The sequence below is a fragment of the Rousettus aegyptiacus genome, unplaced genomic scaffold, assembly GCF_014176215.1.
Source record: "Rousettus aegyptiacus isolate mRouAeg1 unplaced genomic scaffold, mRouAeg1.p scaffold_m13_p_1, whole genome shotgun sequence".
Taxonomy (NCBI): Eukaryota; Metazoa; Chordata; class Mammalia; order Chiroptera; family Pteropodidae; genus Rousettus; species Rousettus aegyptiacus.
Genome location: NW_023416284.1, coordinates 3125283 through 3145048, shown reverse-complemented (window position 1 = coordinate 3145048; position 19766 = coordinate 3125283). Strand labels below are relative to the sequence as shown.

The 19766-nt window shown below is 63.5% G+C and overlaps 3 protein-coding genes and 1 pseudogene across 13 annotated transcripts in view; 2 read left to right on the top strand and 2 right to left on the bottom strand.

Moving 5' to 3' along the window:
* Positions 1-9367, top strand: part of PLEKHG5 (pleckstrin homology and RhoGEF domain containing G5) — a 44194-nt gene extending 34827 nt beyond the window's left edge. For 7 of the 9 annotated variants that reach the window (XM_036228149.1, XM_036228161.1, XM_036228170.1 and 4 more), the window contains 19 exons: positions 85-187; positions 552-612; positions 922-1013; positions 1450-1586; positions 1866-2011; positions 2594-2779; positions 2854-3042; positions 3359-3454; positions 4081-4131; positions 4339-4488; positions 4827-4937; positions 5084-5233; positions 5324-5461; positions 5600-5719; positions 6675-6807; positions 6900-7015; positions 7113-7309; positions 7786-8559; positions 8825-9367. In XM_036228149.1, the coding sequence (XP_036084042.1) occupies positions 85-187; positions 552-612; positions 922-1013; positions 1450-1586; positions 1866-2011; positions 2594-2779; positions 2854-3042; positions 3359-3454; positions 4081-4131; positions 4339-4488; positions 4827-4937; positions 5084-5233; positions 5324-5461; positions 5600-5719; positions 6675-6807; positions 6900-7015; positions 7113-7309; positions 7786-8559; positions 8825-8834 (2960 nt within the window). In that variant the 3' untranslated portion in view covers positions 8835-9367. Of the gene's footprint in view, positions 1-84; positions 188-551; positions 613-921; positions 1014-1449; positions 1587-1865; positions 2012-2593; positions 2780-2853; positions 3043-3358; positions 3455-4080; positions 4132-4338; positions 4489-4826; positions 4938-5083; positions 5234-5323; positions 5462-5599; positions 5720-6674; positions 6808-6899; positions 7016-7112; positions 7310-7785 lie in introns of all 9 variants that reach the window. The other 2 variants (XM_016165352.2, XM_036228159.1) reach the window with 1 other exon arrangement.
* On the bottom strand, positions 6316-6434 carry LOC118606698 (annotated as a pseudogene).
* Positions 9368-10089: 722 nt separating the features above from the next.
* TNFRSF25 (TNF receptor superfamily member 25) lies at positions 10090-14488 on the top strand. The gene is made up of 10 exons (XM_016165319.2): positions 10090-10134; positions 10627-10759; positions 10945-11079; positions 11410-11577; positions 11668-11746; positions 12419-12474; positions 12566-12673; positions 12945-12982; positions 13400-13580; positions 13772-14488. The coding sequence occupies exons 1-10, from the start codon at positions 10090-10092 to the stop codon at positions 14083-14085; spliced, it is 1257 nt and encodes a 418-aa protein (XP_016020805.1). The 3' UTR covers positions 14086-14488.
* Positions 14489-14582: 94 nt separating this feature from the next.
* ESPN (espin) overlaps positions 14583-19766 on the bottom strand; it is a 30255-nt gene continuing 25071 nt past the window's right edge. The window contains exons 12-15 of one of the 3 annotated variants that reach the window (XM_036228142.1): positions 16680-16759; positions 16570-16581; positions 15356-15496; positions 14583-14828 (exon numbers count right to left, since the gene is read on the bottom strand). In XM_036228142.1, coding sequence (XP_036084035.1) covers positions 14597-14828; positions 15356-15496; positions 16570-16581; positions 16680-16759 — 465 coding nt within the window. In that variant the 3' untranslated portion in view covers positions 14583-14596. Of the gene's footprint in view, positions 15497-16569; positions 16582-16679; positions 16760-19766 lie in introns of all 3 variants that reach the window. The other 2 variants (XM_016165356.2, XM_036228146.1) reach the window with 2 other exon arrangements.

Genomic DNA, 19766 nt, shown 5'->3' with positions numbered 1-19766 from the left:
CCCCTCCAGAGATGGCCACGTTGGAAGGCTGAGGAAGGACCAGGGAGGGAGCGGGCACAACCCCACCCCCACTGTACTCCTAAGGCTCCGTCCTGGCCCGGAACGTGTCCACCCGGTCATGCCCCCCGCGCACCAGCCCTGCAGTGGGCTTGGAGGAGGAGGAGGAAAGCTGTATGGATGGCAAAGGGTAGGTGAGGGGTGGGTGGGCAGAGCAGACACCTCGGGGCCCCAAGGCTGGGTCTCGGCTCAGAGGTGCAGGGACCAGAGGCCCTGTCTCTGCGGCTGCCCAATTCCTAGAGGAGGCCACCTAGCCTGCGGCAGCCTCCTGGGCCTCTGGGATCAGGCACCACCTGACTAGGTACCACTGTGTGTGGCTCCTGTGTTGGCCACCAGAGGGCGCACACCCACTTGTGGGCCCTGGCCTACGGGAGTGCGCCTGGGTTACCTGGTCACCTGGGGTGCGTAAGGGGGGGGTGGCCAGCCAGGGCCCACTCCCGCCCTATGGAGGACCCACCACGCCTCCAGCCTCTGCCCTCACCGGCTTCCTGCAGAGACCGGAAGAGCACAGGTCTGAAACTCTCCAAGAAGAAAGCCAGGAGGAGACACACAGATGTAAGGAGCCCCAGGCGGGCAGAGGGGCCCCTGCTTTCCATCCCCAAGGCTGGGCCTGTCTGCTCTGAACCCAGGACCAGGCGTGGGGCCTGGCGTGGCCCTCCCTCACCACCCTGGCCTGCAGCCCAGCATGACCCACCTTAGCCAGGTGGGGGCTGCTCCAGGAGCTGCTCCCTCAGGCAGGACAGACACTGGGGGCCTCCCTGGGACTGTCCCCGAGTCCCCTCCCCACTGTGGTTCCCATCGCGGACCCTGGGATGGGGAGCATGGGGGACGAGGGATGCAGAGGCTGAGACCGCGTCCTCTTAGGACCCCAGCAAGGAGTGCTTCACCCTCAAATTTGACCTGAGTGTTGACATCGAGACAGAGATCGTACCAGCCGTGAAGAAGAAGTCACTAGGGTAGGGCTCGGTGGCCGGGTGCGGAAGTGGGCTGGGGGCAGGCGCGGCCTCCTACAGATCTGTGTGTGGTGGCTTGTGACCGCATCCCCAACCTGTGGGGAGGTCCACCCACATGGTGTACACAGCAGTGTGAGGACACACGTGACAAGGCCCGTCCACCTGTGCGTGTATTCCAGCCCCGTATGCATGGTCCAGTCCCTGTGTGTGGACGGGCCTCTGACTGTACGGATGTGAGTGTGAGGGCCAGGTTGCGGCAGCTCGTGTGCAGACGCATGCAGGAGCGTGTGCACCTCTGTGCACAGGTGTGCGTGTACCTGCGTGTGATCCTGCAGGTGCCTCTCTTTTCCACTGGGAAGGGCGGTGGGAGCTGGGGCTGTGGATGGGATGGGGGCCCGTGTGACCGCCCCCTAACAGAGGCGCCTCCGCCCCGGGGCAGGGAGGTGCTGCTGCCAATATTTGAAAGGAAGGGCATCGCACTGGGCAAGGTGGAGATCTACCTGGACCAGTCCAACACGCCCCTGTCCCTCACTTTCGAGGCCTACAGGTTTGGGGGACACTACCTGCGGGTCAAAGGTAAGCAGCTGGTGGGGTTGGGGAGCCTGGCCGGGCCCTCTGGAGATGGGCGTGTCTTCCCAGGCTCAGGTTCTTATTGGCCATGGCCCTGAGCAGGCTCATTACCATACAGATGTCTTTGCTGGGCAGAAGGGGCCAGGGCTTGCAGGGCGGAGCTTCAGGGGAGGGCAGCGAGGGCTTGGTCCGTGGTTCAGTGGTTTGGGGGAGAGGAGACTGGGGCCGCCTCCTCCGTCGGACCCCATGTTGAGGGCCTCTCCTTGCCCCCTGATGCCGCCCCAGCCAAGCCGGGGGACGAAGGGAAGGCGGAGCAGGGGGTAAAGGACTGCAAGTCGCTGAGCCTGCCGATCCTGCGGCCAGCCGGGGCCGGGGCGCCTGCCCCGGACCGTGTGGACCCCCAGAACCGCAGGGAGAGCCTGGACATCCTGGTGAGGAGGCGGGGCTGTGTCAGGGCTGGGGACGGGGCCGGGCCTTAGAGGGGAGGCCCGCTGGGCCCCTCTCTGTTCCCTCTTGGGGCTTCAATCTCCCCTTCTGGAAAATGGGGTTTCTGTGAGAATAGGAGGCCCCCTCGGGATCTGACTGCACCCCAGTGTGATGGGTCTCGTCGCAGAGTGTTCTAGTGCCCGGGGGTGGGGTACGCGTGTGTGTGTGAGAGAGAGAGAGAACAGACACGTGGGGAGTGAGACTGTGTGTGTCACTGGCTGTACGCATGCGTGTGCATTGTGGATCCACTTGGAGCTGCGCTCCCAAGCGCATCTGAGTGTGCGACTCTTTCTCCCCACCTGCTTCACGCTTGTGGCTGGGTGGCTGGGGGTGGTCCGGATGCATCTGTGTCTGGATGTTACAGCCCCCAGAGCATGTGCGGGTCTCAGGAGGGGCGGCTTCCCAGGCTGGGCAGCAGAGACCCTCCCACGTCCCGGGCTGGCTGGAGGTCAAGGAAGCCCACCCTGGGGTGGGGCTCTGGGGGCCAGAGTGAGCCTGGCTGGCCTTGACCGACCCTCCCTGACCAGGCCCCTGGCCGCCGACGAAAGAACATGTCTGAGTTCCTGGGGGAGACGAGCATCCCGGGGCAGGAGCCGCCCACCGCCTCCAGCTGCTCTCTGCCCACCGCTGGCAGCGACAGCTGGAAGAACCGGGCGGCCAGTCGCTTCAGCGGCTTCTTCAGCTCAGGCCCCAGCACCAGCGCCTTTGGCCGGGTACGTGGTCCTGTGGGCCCTGCGGCAGGGCAGGTAGCTGGCCCTGACCTCTGACCTTACCCCTGGTCTCCTAGGAGGTGGACAAGATGGAGCAGCTGGAGGGCAAGCTGCACGCCTATGGCCTCTTCGGGCTGCCCAGGCTGCCCCGGAGGCTGCGCTTTGACCACGACTCGTGGGAGGAGGAGGGGGACGAGGAGGAGGATGAAGATGACGCCTGCCCGAGGCTGGAGGACAGCTGGCGGGAGCTCATTGACGGGCACGAGGTGGGTGCCCCCCGCAGCCCTCCCTTCTCCCTCCTCCTCGGGGAAATGGGGACATTATTTTCATGGGGCCCTTTTGAGGACCCAGTGACAGGATGTTCCACAGGAGAGCCCTGCCAGACTGCTGGCGTCATTAACCCCCTTTGGGGAAACTGAGGCAAGGTGAAAATGCAGTGTGCCATTTAGCTGTTTTAGTGGCCCAGAATTTGGGGGACCTCCGTGTGTCCACCGGGAAGAGCAGATTACTTGCAAGGTTGCTCACCCTTCCCGTCCCTGCACACTCGGGGCTCCTGGCCACCCCTGCCTGCCCTTCCCACAGAAGCTGACTCGGCGGCAGTGCCACCAGCAGGAGGCGGTGTGGGAGCTTCTGCACACAGAGGCCTCCTACGTTAAGAAACTGCGGGTGATCACCAACGTGAGTGTGGGGCCGCAGAGGCCCGGCGGCGCCCCGTCCGCCCCCACGGCCTCCTCCTGGGTACCCCCATCAGAGTTTGGGCTTTTGCAGAAGGAGTAGGTGCCAGGCAACAAAGAGGGGCCGTGAGGGAAGGTCCACACCTCGGGGAGGAGGTGACTCCCCTGTGCAGGGCACCTGGGCGGGAGCTTCAGGCAGGTGCGGCAGGCCAAGCTGAACTAACAGAGGCTTCATCCTTCCGCGCAGTTCCTGCACACCTGCTGAGTGCGTTCAGCAGCCCGCACCGCAGGCATGGAGACAGAATGGGAGGGGAGCGGGGGTGTATATAGGGACTTTGAGCTGGGGGAGTGCCTAGCCTGGTCTTGGGGGTCCAAGGAAGGCACCCTCTGAGCTGAAACAGAGGCTGAGCCAGGGAGAGGTGGAGGAGGGTGTTCCAGGCCTGGGTGCAGGCTTCCCTTTGGGGGGACCATGGGGCCTAGGCCTTTTCTGGAAGAGTGAACCCTCTCTGCCCCACGGTGCTTTAGAGCCTCCAGGGAGGGGTAAGGGGTAGAGGGGAGCCTAAGAATCTGAGGGGGGCGTCGGGGCTGGACCCGCCCCCCCCCCAGCTGCAGCACCCCCTACCCCCACAGCTGTTCCTGTGCTGCCTCCTGAACCTGCAAGAGTCGGGGCTGCTGTGTGAGGTGCGTCGGGATCTGGGGCGGGGCACGGTACCGGCCCGGGGGATAGCGGCAGGGCTTAAGCACAGGGGTGGGGCCGGAAGAGGGCGGGGTCAACAGGTGGAGTAGGCGAGGAGTGGGGCCTGGCTTCTGGGAGCAGGGATAGGGGAGGGGTTGAGGACAGGGGCGCGGACGGACGGGGCGGGGCTGAGCGCACCTGCCGCCTCCCAGGTGGAAGCCGAGCGCCTGTTCAGCAACATCCCCGAGATCGCGCGGCTGCACCGCGGGCTGTGGGGCAGTGTGATGGCGCCGGTGCTGGAGAAGGCGCGGCGCACGCGGGCGCTGATGCAGCCTGCGGACTTCCTCAGAGGCTTCAAGATGGTGCGTGCCGGGTTGCACACAGGCGAGGACAGTGAGGCAGGGCTGGGGCTCCGACCCTGTCTGCCCGTTACCCCAGACTCCCCCAGAGCAGTGGCCCCGCACGACCCCTAGTGGTCAGAGGCAAAGATTTCCGAGCCGATCACCCGGGTTTGGACCCCACCTGGCTTATCTACCCTTACTTCCTTCTCCAAGGCTGTTTTCTCATGTGGAAAACAGGGATAATAAGCTTTGCCACCCGCTGGGGTGGTCGCAAAAGTGCAGTACGGAAGAGCTTGTGCAGGGCGCGGCCTGCAGGTGGCGCCAGGTAACCAGCGTGTGCCTGTTCCGCCCTGCGCCAGTTCGGCTCCCTCTTCAAACCCTACATACGATACTGCATGGAGGAGGAGGGCTGCATGGAGTACATGCGTGGCCTGCTGCGCGACAACGACCTCTTCCGGGCCTACGTCACGGTAAGGACAGGCCTGGCTGGCGAGCAGGGGCGCAGGGCCGTGGGCCCACCCGGGCAGCAGGGGCTTGGTGGGCGGGGTTGTGGTGGGTGAGGCCCGGGGCCCGGGGCGGGGCCTGCCCTGAGCCCCGCCCCCGCCTCCCGCCGCAGTGGGCCGAGAAGCACCAGCAGTGCCAGCGGCTGAAGCTGAGCGACATGCTGGCCAAGCCGCACCAGAGGCTCACAAAGTACCCGCTGCTGCTCAAGTCGGTGCTGAGAAAGACGGACGAGCCGCGCGCCAAGGAGGCCGTCGTCACTATGGTAACCGGGACAGCCATTCGGGTCACCGTATGGTATGGCTCGTTGCCCCTCCCCGGCTCTGGGCTTGAACCCGCCATCTCGTGCCCCCAGATCAACTCTGTGGAGCGCTTCATCCATCACGTGAACGCGTGCATGCGGCAGCGGCAGGAGCGGCAGCGACTGGCGGCAGTGGTGACCCGCATCGACGCCTACGAGGTGGTGGAGGGCAGCAACGACGAGGTGGACAAGGTGGGCGGCGTGGCCCTGCTGGGAGGGAGGGAGGGCCAAACCGGCAGGCAGGGACTGCGTTGGAATCTCGCTTGAGGACTCCTAGCCGGGCCGGGGAGTCGCACCCTGACCTCCCCTACGCCTGTCCCCCACCCCCAGCTCCTGAAGGAATTTCTGCGTCTGGATTTGACGGCGCCCATCCCTGGCGCCTCCCCTGAGGAGACGCGACAGCTACTACTGGAGGGAAGCCTGAGGATGAAGGAGGGGAAGGACAGCAAGGTAACTCCGGGCCCCCCCCCACACCCAGAGTCCCTGCCCCACCCTCTCTTGCCCTGCAGGTTTGTACCACGCCTACCTTGGCATCTCCTGGACCCGAGTCACTGGTTTGTATCTGCCCAGTTAGTTGGGTGGCTATTCAAGAACTAGTGTCCTTGTCCTGTGCTCTACAATACCCTCCCCCCAAAACATATAAATTAAATTAAATTAAATACAAGAAGAACTAGTGACCTTGTGCTCGTACGAGGGATGATTATTTGCCTGGGGCTTACTCTTTACAAACGCAGCAGCAGAGTCACAGCCCATGGTGCCAGTTGTGCCCACTTGGTGCCACATGAGTTCCTGGTGGGAGGGAGGGGGCACGTGCCATGAGCAGGCCGGGGACAGCCCAGACCCTTGCTGCTGAGCTTTTAATTCTTCACATGCGGTGGAACCCAGAGCCTGAAAATCATATTTTAAAATGACCTTCCTTTTCCTCTTTATCGTCAACTTTTATTTATTGTATTTATTTTTTATTTTTTAGACGAGGCAACCCTTGGTTGACCTCACAGATTGCAAGGACCTTGTCAGCTTACAATCCCTTATTTTTTTATTTTTTACACCTACAGCACCTGGTCTTCCTAGGTGGTCTCCCATCCAAGTACTAACCAGGCCCGACCCTGCTTAGCTTTCCAGATCAGATGCGTTTGGGCTTGCTCAGGGTGGCATGGCCGTAGACTATTGTCAGCTTTTAATTGAAATAAATCACAAGTGGAGCGCTTCTCGATGAAGGAAAACCATCTTTCTCTTTGTTTTAATTTTCCTCTTGGGTTCATGCAGGGGTGGAGCAGGGGAGGTATTTGACAAAGTCTGAGTACCCCAAGGAGAGGGTGTTAGAGCAGACAGACGGGGTCCCTGCCTAAGGCCCTAGGACTCTGGCCCTGACCCCTGGCCTGTCCTTCTATCCCTGCCACCCCAGATAGATGTGTACTGTTTCCTCTTCACGGACCTGCTCTTGGTGACCAAGGCAGTGAAGAAGGCTGAAAGGACCAAAGTCATCAGGCCACCACTGCTGGTGGACAAAATCGTGTGCCGAGAGCTGCGGGACCCTGGTGAGGAGCCCGGGCCCCTGATCCTGGGGAAACGCTATGATGGGCAGGGGCCAGGGTCCTAGCTGACACTGATTCGAGCTCTTCCTAACCAGGCTCCTTCCTCCTCATCTACCTGAATGAGTTCCACAGTGCCGTGGGGGCCTACACATTCCAGGCCAGCGGCCAGGCGCTGTGTCGTGGCTGGGTGGACGCCATTTACAACGCCCAGGTGAGCGCAGAGTCCTGTGCCCGCGGGCAGGGCCGCCTGGTGGTGGCTGCTGCTCACAGTCCATTCTGCCCCTGTGCACCGCCGCCCCCACCTGCAGAACCAGCTGCAGCAGCTGCGTGCGCAGGAGCACCCAGGCAGCCAGCAGCACCTGCAGAGCCTGGAAGAAGAGGAGGATGAGCAGGAGGAGGACGAGGAGGAGGACGAGGAGGAGGAAGGTGGGGAGAGTAGCACCTCGGCTGCCAGCTCGCCCACCATCCTGCGAAGAAGCAGCAACAGCCTGGACTCGCAGCACTGGTATGCTTGCCCGGGGCCACCCAGCAGGCCAGGGCGGGGCAGGCACTCCAGCCCAGGACTCCCGACCGCCAGGCCACGGACACTGGGCAGGGCCCACCCATGACCCCTTCCTCTGAATGGCTTTGTGTCCTGAACCCAGTAGGGGGTGGGGGTGGGCTCTGTCTCCCACCAGAGTCCAGGCGGTGATGGCGAACGATTTTAAACTTGACCGCCAACTCTGATTCACTAGTGGCTGCTTGGAGCTGAGCTCAGGACTCTTAGACTGTCTCCAGCAGGAAAGCTCTCTCTGTGCTGGTGACAGACGCCATTAACGTTGTGGGCACAGGGCTTAGCAGATCGGGTGCGTGTGCCACACATTTGCCGTCTCAGAGCTTCGAGAAGGCAGAGGCCGTAGACCCACGGTGCTCAGCACGAGGCTGCACCAGGCCGGCTCGGCTTCCTTTGCCTGGCCTGACTCTGTCCTCCCGGCCCCACAGTGCCTCAGACGGCTCCACGGAGACCCTGGCCATGGTCGTGGTGGAGCCTGGGGAGACACTGTCCTCTCCTGAGTTCGAGGGTGGCCCCTTCAGCTCCCAGTCGGATGAGACCTCTCTCAGTACCACAGCCTCTTCCGTCACGCCCACCAGTGAGCTGCTGCCCCTGGGCCCGGTGGGCGGCCGCTCCTGCTCCACGGACTCCGCCTACGGCACCCTCTCCCCCACCTCCTTGCAAGACTTTGTGACCCCAGCCCCTATGACAGAGGCAGCAGCCCGGCCCCCGGCGTTACCACAAGCCCCTTCCCCCCCGCCCTCGCCTCGCCTCCGCCGCCGCACTCCTGTCCAGCTGCTGCCCCGTCTGCCCCTGCTCAAGTCCAAATCCGAGGCCAGCCTCCTCCAGCTGCTGTCAGGGGCCACCGCCCGCGGAGCGCCCCCAGCCCCCAGCCGCAGCCTGTCGGAACTCTGCTTGGCCACTACAGTCTCTGGCATTAGGACTCGGAGCTCCCCTCAGGAAGCTGGGCCCAGCTGGAATTACAGGGGGTCACCAGTCCCTGGCAGTGGCCTCGAATTATCAGAGATGGAAGGCAGAACCAACTGCCTGGCTGGGCAGTCTGAACCACCCTCCAGGAGGAGCAGAGAGCTGCCCTTGGGGGCCTCGCCCCGGGTGCAGCCCGAGCTCCCCCCAGGGATCTCTGCCCAGCACAGGAAGCTGACGCTGGCCCAGCTCTACCGAATCAGGACCACCCTGCTGCTTAGCTCCACGCTCACTGCCTCGTGAGTGGCCTAACTGGGATAGAGGGCAGGTGGCCCAGCGTGCTGACGTTGGGGGCACTGTCATGCTGGGAGCAGATGGCATTCAGGGACGTGGATGGGAGCGGGAGCCTGAGGCCTCCCCCCAGGGCCTGGGTGCGGGTGTCCGTGGTGAGCAGCGGTGAAGGGACCTAAAGATTCCAGTGGGGAGGAGAGGGTGGCCAGAGCCCCTCCGAGTGGCATCAGCCAAGGAAGAACTGTCTCTCCCCTCCTCTCCCCTCCCCTGCAGGGAGGTCTGAGCAGAGGGAGGCCCCCAAGGGTGCCACTGACCACAGGACAGCAGACAGCACGCCTCCTGGGGAGTGCTGGCCCCTGTTCCAGCGACTGCCTTGTGTATACACAAGCCGGAGTGCCAGGCAGGACCCCGGCCACTGCCCCGGGCCCATTTGCACTTTGCCAGACTGGATGGGAGTGGAGAAGCGCTTGCCAGAGCCCCAGACCCAGGCTGCAGTGCCCCTCAGGACCGCCCTGCCCCCCATCCCCATGGTCGCTACCTTCACTGACCTCCCTGCCACCCACACCTGCCCAGGCAGGATCCCTTCCCTGCTGCTCTCTGAAGCCACCAGCTCCAGTCCCCTGGGCAGGTCTCCAGGGCAGCCCACCTCTACCCTCCTCTGACCCCAAATGGGACCTCCCCCTGTCCTCACCCCCCTTCTCTCCTTCCCAGTTCCACTGGCCACCCCAGGCTTGGGTTGGGCTCTGTGTAAAGTTGCATATTTATTGAGCTTTTGACTTTTCTTTTTTATATATATAAAGACTTGTATATATGCCACTGGAAAGAGTCCTTGCTTTGGAATCACCCCTTTTGGGACTTGCGCGCCCTTGAGCTGCCATTCCCCGTTCCCCTCCATCTGTGGTGGGGCATGGCTGGAAGAGACCCTGGGAAGCAGAAGTGAATTAAAGGGGCGGAGCTCACCAGACCAGCACCCCAAGACCAACCCCCGCCCCACAGCCGGCTCCCACGATTGCCTCCCCCCACTGAGTGCCTCAGAGGGCCCTGCCCGGGGCCACCCCTGTGTGCTTATGGCGTCGTGGGTGGCATGTCTCAGGCCCTACTGGGAGTGCTCCCTAGGACTCCCCTGGGGGGACCTGTACCCACAAGCACATAGTATGTCCGGGGTGGGGGGGGGGGTCTCCCGCCTGGCAGTGAGGCCGCTTCACCTGGAAGCGGCGATCTTAGAACCCAGGGAACTGCCGGCACCGCTGCCCTGAGCGCCCCCTTGTCAGTCACCTGAAGGCCGACCCAGGTGAGCTCAGGTGTGAGGGGCGTGGTGGGCTGCGGGGTCCGCGTCCAGGGCCCCCGCGGCCCCGCCCCCGCCCTCACCTCGGAGGCGGGCTCACCGGTGCGGCGCGGGGCGGGCCTTGCGGCGACTGGCTGGGCGCTGGGCCGGAACCGTGGCGGGCCGAGCGGGCGGAGCGGGGAAGCCCCTAGCCGCGCACGCTGGCTCCGTGGGCCCGTCCCGTCGGCGGGCCCAGAGCGGCGGCGCCAGGGCCATGGAGCGGCGGCCAGGGGGCCGCGCGGCGGCGGTGGCGGCGGCGGTGAGTGGGGACGTGGGGGACGGCCAGGAACCTCGCCTGGGCCTGGGTCCCCCATGCAGCGAAGAAGGGGGCCCTTGGCCAGTCTCTGCTCCCAGCCTCGCTGGGGGTTGGGCCTGACCCCACTTCCGACCTACTTAGAGGCTCAGCCGGGGCGGGGCCCATCCGCTGGAAGGAAACATTCTCCCAGGCGCAGGAAGGGTCCGGGGGGCCCCGGGGCCGAGAAAGATCAGGGTCCCCCACCACTCTAGGAAAAGCGCAAGTAGGGGTGGGGCTGCCGGATTCTGCCCCCAGGGGAGCCTTGAGAGGGGCCGGCAGGAGCCCTCTGCTGCTCCTTTGAAGCCAGTGGCGTGCACTGGGGCCAAGGAAGTTAGCCTCACGCCGCCACCCAGGGGCACCCCTTCTGCTCAAGAGCTGCTCTGAGGGCAGATGCTGGGGGTCCTGAAGTTGAGACTGCGCAGCCCAAGGCCCGGCCCGGGGCAGCCGCACGTGTAGCCAGCAGCACCTGTCCCCCAGGCTCTCCTCGTGGTGCTGGGCGCCCAGGGAGGCACTCCCGGCCTCAGGTGTGACTGCGCCCACAACTCCCAGAAGAGGAGTGGCCTTTTCTGTTGCAGGGGCTGTCCGGCAGGTGAGTGGCCGAGGGGGTGTGTGGGGAGAAGTGAGGACACACCTGGCGGGGGTGGGGAGAGGTGGCAGGCAAGCCAGGGATGGGGGGAGCGGATGCTGGGAGAGAAATGGGGAGCCAGAGATGGGGCGGGAGGGAGGGGCAGACGGAGGCCCTCGCTGGCCATCTGACCTGTCTGGGTTCCACAGGACACTACCTGGCGGGCCCTTGCACAAAGCCTTGTGGCAACATCACCTGCCTTCCGTGCCCCCGGGGGACCTTCCTGGCCAGGGAGAACCACCACGAGACCAGCTGTGCCCGCTGCCTGGCCTGCGATGAGCAGGGTGAGGGGCTTCCCAGTGCTCAGTGGGGACAGGTGCCCAGGGGCTTTCTGAAGGAAGTGGCTGGCTTGGGTCCCACCTCTGGGTATGAGAGCCCTGTGCCCACCCGTCTCAGGCCCCTCCTCCTGGATCCTGCTTCAGGATGCCTTTGCGTCCTCTCTTCCTGGTGAACATGCCTCCCCGATCTGCAGTCATTCCACGCTTCTCATCTCATTCGAGCTGCCCGTCTCCGTTCTTTTGGGGCGGGGCGGGGGGGAGTCTGCCCTACCTCTCCGTAGGGGTCTCTGCTCCTAATGGCCTCTGCTCTGCCCATGTCCCTGCACCCCCCTCCAGCTTCCCAGGTGGCCCTGGAGAACTGCTCGGCAATGGCAGACACCCGCTGCGGCTGCAAGCCAGGCTGGTTCATGGAGTGCTTGGTCACGCAGTGCATCGGCGGCTCCCCCTTCCACTGCCACCCGTGCTTAGACTGCGGGGCCCTGCACCGCCACACGTGGGTGCCTTGTGAGTACCCCCGAAACGGGCTCTCTGTCCCCACCCCCCTCTCCGCTTCCTTCTCTTCCATCTTGACCGGCACCGTCTCTTGGACTGCAGGCTCCAGCAGAGACGCCGACTGTGGGACCTGTCTGCCTGGCTTCTATGAATATGGCAACAGCTGTGTGTCCTGCCCCACGTAACTTCCTGGCTGCCCTGGGCCGGGGGAAGGGGGGTTGGGAGCAGAGTGGGGGTCCAGGGGCAGGGAGGAAGGAGCTGGGCCCTGTGGTGGGTGGGCCCCGCTTCAGGCAAACATTGTATAGTGGAAAAAAATCCAGAGTCACCTATGCCGGTAATCCTTCCAGGTGTGCACTGAATAGACTGTGTCACTTACGGAGAGAGTCACACCGATATAGTTTCAAAACGGACTGAGATTCAGGACTTGCCGTTTGTCCTCTGGGGGATCTTGGGCCACTTATTTCATCACTCCCATCTGTGGCTTCCCCATCTGAACATGGGGACGTTAGCAGGGCCACCCCGGAGCATCTACCATTTCCAGACACTTTTCCAGGTGCTGGGGATACCACAGGGAACAAAACAGGCAAATCCCAGTCCTTATGGAGTTGACATTCTAGTGCCCCTCAATCTGGTCTAGAAGAAGCTCGATAAAGAGTGGTGTCAATATTGTTACTTGGGACACAAGTGACATTTCAGCAGTACTTGGAGAACATTCTTGGATAGAGTGAAGCTCCAGGGGAAGAGGCCTGAGGGGGGAGGAAGGGCCTTCAGGATGGAGACACTGCCAGACAGTCCTGGGTAACCCCTCCGGTGCGTGGGCCTTCACCCCGCATCTCAGCCCCTCCCCTTGCAGGAGCACCCTCTGGAGCTGTCCTGAGCGCTGCGCGGCTGTCTGTGGCTGGAGGCAGAGTAGGTGGTGTGCTGGGGACATGAGTGGGAGAGCCGGGGTGGCCCAAGGGGAGGTTGGGGAGCGACCACCACCCACCAGCTGCTTTTTCAGTGTTCTGGGTCCAGGTGCTCCTGGCAGGCCTGCTGGTCCCGCTCCTTCTCGGTGCTGCTCTGACCTATGTATATCGCCGCTGCCAGCCCTGCAAGCCCATGGCTCCGGGTAAGTGTGCGCATGCGTGTGTGTGTGTGCGCGCGCACACACACACACACTCCTAGGGGCCTGGGGTCAGGCTGGGTAGCCCAGAGCCCACTCAGCCTGGTGCAGGGAGGCAAACTGAGGGAGGGAGTGCTGGTGTGTGTGTGTATGTGTGTGTGTGTGTGTGTGCACATGTGTACACGCGTGCGTGTGCAGAGAAGCCCAGGAGGGGCTGGACCAGTACCCAGGTCCAGGAGCCCTGACTGGTTGCTGGTTAAACTGTCGTCTCTCTCAGCAGATGGAGCTGGGGCGGACGCCCTGAACTCCCTGGAGGTGAGTCTCAGTAATGTTCTGGAAGAAGGCAAGCAAGCCCTGGGGCTCAGCCTTCCAGAGCTGAGAGGTTGGGCCTTCTTATAACTCATGGTCCCCAGGGCGTGTCATAGTGGCTGGAACAGAGTAGACTTGAGGAACCCACGTGCAGAGTTAGGAGTGAGTCAGAGCAGCACAGGGCCTGTCCCCAAGCAGCTGGCAATCCACTGGGGTCCAGACAAGTAAACGGGAGCTAACAGTTCAGTGGATGGGTGTCCCCATGGTGCGGGCAGGAGCGGGGCCCTCCAGGCAGAGGACATAGCTCTTCCAGTGGGCCGACCTGGGGGAGACGGCAGTGGGGGGTGTTTGCTGGTGAGAGACCCCAGCCGAGGGGCCTTACTAGGTAGGCAGGGCTGACCTAGGTCCTCTCGTGGCTTCCAGGCCACCCACCTCTCACCCGCGGACTGTGCCCACACCCTTCTGGTGCCACCCAGCGTCAGTGAGAAGGCCTGCACTGTCCAGCTGGTAGGCAACAGCTGGACCTCTGGATCCCCCCAGACCCAGGAAGCGACCTGCCCGGAGGTGCCATGGTCCTGGGACCAGCTGCCCAGCAGAGCTCTTGGTAAGGGACCTCAGCGGCCTGAGAGCTGACTCCATTCTCCTAAGTCCCAGGGGGAAAGCTATGGTTTCCTGAGGTGCCAGTTGCCCACCTCCCCTCTCCTAATGGACCTGGTGGACCTCCCTGCCTGGGTACCAGCCCCTGCCCCTTGGCCACAGCCCGAATTCCCACCGACTCTCTCTGGCCTGCTCCAGGCCCGCCAGTGCCACCTGCGCCTTCACCAGCAACCCCGGCCTCGCTTCAGCCAGGCCCGCAGCTCTACGACGTGATGGACGCGGTGCCCGTGCGGCGCTGGAAGGAGTTCGTGCGCACGCTGGGGCTGCGCGAGGCCGAGATCGAGGCCGTGGAGGTGGAGGTCGGCCGCTTCCGCGACCAGCAGTACGAGATGCTCAAGCGCTGGCGCCAGCAGCAGCCCGCGGGCCTGGGCGCCATCTACGCGGCCCTGGAGCGCATGGGACTGGACGGCTGCGCCGAAGATCTGCGCAACCGCCTGCAGCGCGGCTCGTGACGCGGGGCCACCGCCCGCTGGGGGCTCTGGGGGCCCTCGCAGAAGCCCTAAGTACCGTTACTTACGCGAGTAGACATTTTATGTCACTTATTAAGGTTCTGGCACGGCCCCGCGTAGAGGCGCCAGCTGGCCTCTCCCTGCACACCCCCAGGGTTCTAGTTAAGGCACAGAAGCATAAGCGAACATCGGGTGGGGGCGAGAGACCGCGCGGCTGTTTCTGGGCCTGAGTTTTGGCTGAGGCCTCGGTATTAAATCTGTGAAGAAAAGCTGCTTGGTGTTTCCGCAGGGCTGGGGTGTCAAAGGGGCCCGGGCTTGGTTTCCTGGGGGCGTCGAAGGGGCCGGAAGTCTTGCCACCGGGGTGTGGGACCCACGGTGGGAACCAGAGTGGCCCTGAGCGGCCAAGCCCGCCCCTCCCACTCCTCTGTGGCTCCGTCACCCGGGAGAGGGAGAGGAAGTCGAAGTCGCCTACCGCGAGCTAGAGTGAACGTAAGCCCAGGCGGCTTTGAGAGCTTTAATGGGAGTGCGCGACGGCGGGACCGGGGAGGTGGCGGCGGAAGACGGGTTCGGGGCTCCCAGTGCTCCACTCACTCCAGCAGGGCAGTGGAAGGGTCCAGGGAGCTCGGGGCCCGGCTGGGACGGCGCGCAGACACCACAGGAGGGAGGTGGAGGTGGAGGCAGAGGTGGGGCCCCAGGAGCGGCAACTCCGTCCCGTCCCGACGGGCACTTTGCAGTTTTCGTCGTTTCTGGTAAACAAATGACTGAGAAGAAACCCTCGGCGGGGATGGGAAATGTGGCTGGGGCTGAGCCGGCGCATATCTGGGTCAGGGAGGGAGGAAAACCCCTTCCCCGAGCGCGGGGCCTGCCTCCGCCCAGGATGCGGCAGCGACGCGGGTTCCGGGGTGCGGGGGAGGGGGCTGCAGTTCAGCGTACGCCCCAAAGGAAAACAAAGCCACCACCCACGGGCCTAGGAACAGCTCTGCGCAAGCTGACATTAAACAAACATGCAAATATATGTAAATAGGCATGCAAATAAGCAGCATCTTTTGCGTCAACGACTTGGGCACTTTTTCTGGGCGACTGCAGCGGTGGGCGCGCTCCAGCGGCGCACGGGCTGGGGATGCGAGGGCCGGGGCGGGGGTCAGGGAGGGGATCCAGCGCGGGAGGGGTGGGCGGCGTGGCCCTTCCGTCCGGGCCCGACAGGCCAGTGCGGGGGTTGCCCCCCACCACCCGGAGCTCGCGAGCATGCCGGCAGGAAAGCTGCTTCTAGTACTTAGCGATGTCCCCCTTCTTCAGGATGATCTGTCGCTGCCAGGGCGCCAGCTTGGTCTCGTCGTAGCCCAGCGTTCGCAGCTTCTCGGACTGCTCTTTCTCCCGCTGCATCTCCTCCCGCTTCTGTCGCTCCTCCTCCTTCCTAGGCATGGGGTGAGGGCAAGACCACAAGCCCGGATGAGAGGGCGCTCACCAGTGGTTCCTGAGGGCAGAGGCTGGGATGCTTAATTCGTAGGCAGGGCGGTGAGTTGTAGGGGTAGAAGGGCTAGGTGACTGGGGACAGGGGTTGGGTTAGGAGCCATGCAGGCAGCAAGATCACTGGGGACAGATTGGGATCATTGGGGCACTCATAGGAGCTGGGAGGGCAAGAGGCCGTGGCTGGCTTACTGCTGGCTCCTGGTGTTACTGGAAACAGGTTCTGGGTCACAGTGTGGCAGAGGATATTATTGGGGTAGGACCTGAGTTACTGGGGACTGGGGTTGGGCTGCGGGGGGGCAAAGGGACCACGTTATTGGAATACAGGGACTGGGTAATTAGGGACAAGTTATCAGAACATGGGGGCTATATCTGTACTGCTGTCAGGTAGCTCCTCAGCACACGTGGCTGTTGAGTGTTTGAAATGTCGGGATTGAAATGTATTGCAGGCGTAAGATGCACATGGCATCTCAAAGACTTAGAGTTAACAGAGAGTGTAGAAAACATCTCAATACTTTTTCTATTACTTATATACTGAAACATGTATTTCAATTGAAGTTACTATAATTATTGAAATACATAATTTTGATATATTTTAACTATATATTACACACTATGAAGTTCACCTTTTTTTTTTTTTCAACTTGGCTGCTAGAAAGGTTAACATTACTCATGTGGCCACATTACTCATGTGGCACTGGGCTACATTACTGAGGGCAGAAACTAAGTTTGAGGGAGAGGTGATTGAGGCGTGGATCCTGAGGCTGGGTTAAGCGCAGAGGGGAAAGGCTAGGTTAGTGGGAGAGGGGAGCTAGGTACCTGGGGACGTGGTTTATTAGAGCTAGACTCTGGGGGACAGAAGCTAAGTGACGGGGGAGAGGGGCCAGGCGGCACCGGGAGCACAGAGGCTGTGCCACAAGGGGATGTACTGAAGACGAGGCTGGATGAAGGGACCAAAGGACGAGGCTCCGTGACTGGGTGTGGGCAGGGGAGGCAGGTCTGGCCCGGCCCCACACTCACCGCTTCTGCTCCCTAGAAGGAAAACGAGACAGCATCAGTTGGTGCTACCATCTCAGATGCGCGACCAAGACGCCCTGCCAGGCCCCGCACCTTTCCGACTCCCGACTCACCTCTCCTCTTCTAGCTTCTTCCGCAGGAGGTCCCGCCTCCAGGCAGGCATGCTGGCCAGCCGGGCCTCCTCCTCCTCCTCCTGAAACACAAGCACAAAGCTTTAGGGTCAGCATGGACTGGGAGGTAGGGGGTCAAAGGGGGTGCACCCCCAACCTGGGGCACCTGCTTGAGGCAGGGACAGTGGGACACGGCTAGGGTTGCAGGAAGAGACCCTTTTGATGTCGTTCTACAGGGCAAATGAATGCAGGTGTCTAGCCACAGCTTCCTTAGAGGAGGCTTCCTGTCCCCCGCGCCCAACAACAGGCCCGTGTCCGGGAGGCAGCACCGGGGAGGTCAGAGCTGTGTGGGAGGTATAGGAGAGCAGAGATTGAGATTCTCCACAGAGGCAGGTGGACAATGGCTCCTGGCCTGTGACCTAGAATCTTTAGGCAGATCCATACTCTGGCCCCCACAGGCTCTGCCAGCTTAGAGCAGCTCAGGCTGCCTCCTGGTTCCACTGAGAAGGACCTTCTGGTCCATGCCTGTCCTAGTCCCAAATAGAGTAGACACCAGCTCTACAACTGTGCGCTGCAGTGACATTTGTGTGTGTGTGTGGGGGGGCATCCAACACAGGCAGCTTACAGCAAAGAGTTTTATTACTTTCATGTTACAGCAGAGAACATGTCACACAGAACACTGCACACGTGGCTCCCTTGACCTCAGCCAAAGAGGCAGCTGTGAACTCCAGTTAAAAAACAAAGAGAGAAACAGAACCACACAGCCCCCAGGGGGACTCACAGTCCCTCCTCAGAGGGGCTGCTGCTTCCGCCTGGCTCCACAAAGAGCCAGGTGAGGCTGCCTAGGGCCAGAGGGGGACCCCTGGTTTGCCCTGTGCAATGCCCAACCTATCCCATCCAGCTCCCACATCCCCTATGATGGGACCTCAAAGATTGAGGCAGCCTGGTCCTGGCATTCTAGGTTTTCCAAGGCCCGCTTCTGGCGTCTGGAGGGCATGAGACAGGCGTCCGGGCCGGCGTTAAGATGCTTGAGGGTAAATTCCGAATTCTGCTGCTCAGATGTCGAAAAGCTCTGCCTCCTTCTCCTTCCAGAAGGAGAAGCTGCGGTCGATGTAACGGCAGATGTCCTCATTGCTGAACTCACCCATCTCAGACACCAGCTCCAGGGGGTCTTCCGCGGGAGCTTCGGAAATAGGAGGGTTCAACGTGGGGGGAGGCGCAGCTGGCGGGGGTGTGGGCGGGGGCTGCGGCGCAGGGGCGGGGGCCTCGGGCTGCCCCTCTGGCCAGTCCTGCGTCTGAGCTGCAGCGACCGCTGGCTGCCTCTCCTCCTCGTCCTCCTCCTTTTCTTTCTCCTCTCGCTCCTTCTCGCCCTCTTCCTCCCAGGCCGGATTAGCCTCTGGGCCGTCTCCGAAGAATTGGCGCCTGAGGTCCTCGAAGCCGTCACTCCAGCCACGCCGGCCGGCCTCGACCTCCTCGAGCACCACGCGGTGGAAGAGGCGGATGAGCTCCCACGGGTGGCTGCCCAGCCGGTCGAACATCTCGTAACACAGCAGGTGGCGGAACTTGCGCTCTTCGCGGCTCAGGCCCATCTCGAGCAGCTGGAAGTAGCCCAGCATGAAGAGGTCGAGCGTGAGGCTGTCGTAGCGCCGGGGCGCGCCGCCGTCCAGGGGAGGTAGGAAGTGCTCAGGCCAGTACAGGCCGTGCGCCAGGCCCGGGCCGCGGGGCTGGCGCGCGGGCACCTGCCGCAGCAGGCTCCGCCAGTGGCCCAGCAGCTTGCCCACCACCTGCCGCTGCTTCAGCAGGCGGAGCAGCCGCTCGTCGGGACCGTCCCCCTCTAGCGGCTGGGGAACGTCTGCCGCCTCCGGGAGCTCGGGGGCAGGCCCGGCGCCCGCGGCCACCACGCGGGGCAGTAGTCTGCGCAGGCGCGCCTGAGCCCTGCGCCCGGGGCCGCGGAAAGTCCACTTGCGCCAGTGCTCCAGGAAGAGGTAGACGATGCGCTCCTTGCGCATGTCAATGTAGTCCTGGACGCCGAGCAGCTCCGTGGGGAGCGGCGGCCTGCGCGCCAGCTGCTCCGGCTCGGGGAGCGCCGCCTGGCGGCCTGGCGCTTCGGTCGCGCCCAGGGCGCCCAGAGGCTCCCCTGCGAGCCACGGGCCGTTGGTGGCGGTGGCGCTCGGCTCACCGGGGCCGGCCTCCACATAGTCCTCCTCGAGGATGGGCTCACGGCCCGGGGCGCCGGCGGGAAGCGACAGCTTGCGGCGGGGGCCGGGCGGGGGCGCGGAGCCCTGGGCGCGCAGCTCGTAGGCGGCGCGGAGGTGCCGCACCGAGACTCCACATTCGAGGATCTCGCGCGCCACGGCCTCGCGGCACCAGCTGAGCGAGTGAGAGCGGCCCAGGCAGAGCGGCCCCGGACGCCAGGGCGCGTCGGGCAGCGGCGCCAGCGGCTGGCCGGTGTCGGCAGCCAGCAGCTCGGCCAGGTGCGCGGGCCGGCCGCCCAGCGTGGCCAGCAGCGTGGCCATGCTCTTGAGCAGCGTGGAGATCTTACTGCACCAGGCGGGCAGGCTGGCGGCGCGGCCGTGCATGCGCCGTGGGTCGACGGTGAAGCGCGGTGCCGACAGGGCAGCGGAGATGGGCAGCAGCTGCTCCAGCTCCAGCTCCAGCTGCTCCAGGCGCGCCTCCAGTTTCTGTGCTTTGTGCAGCACCTGTAGGTTCTCAATTTGCTGCTCGATGCGGAGGACGTCAGCCTCGGTCATGAGCTCGCCGAAGGGCCCGAGGATGCCGTTGTGCTCGCGGGAGTACCTCCAGCCCTCGCGGGGGTAGCAGCACGAGCTGGCGGCAGTCAGCTAAGGCGGGGAAGACAAGAGAGGGGAGGGAGGCGGGTCTCCCTCTGGCCCGGCTCCCGCGGCGGCCGCCGGGGGGCGCCCTTTGCATGTCCCAGGTGGTGTAATGGCTCCGCGGGGCTGAGTTTGCAGGGACCAGCCGCGCCTGGCCGGCGGGCGATTACGCTGAGACGAAGCTTCGGCCCGGGCCGCCGCTCCGGGCTCTGGGCAGTGTCCACTTTGGTCGTTGGTGAGGACACAGCCGGTCGCTGGG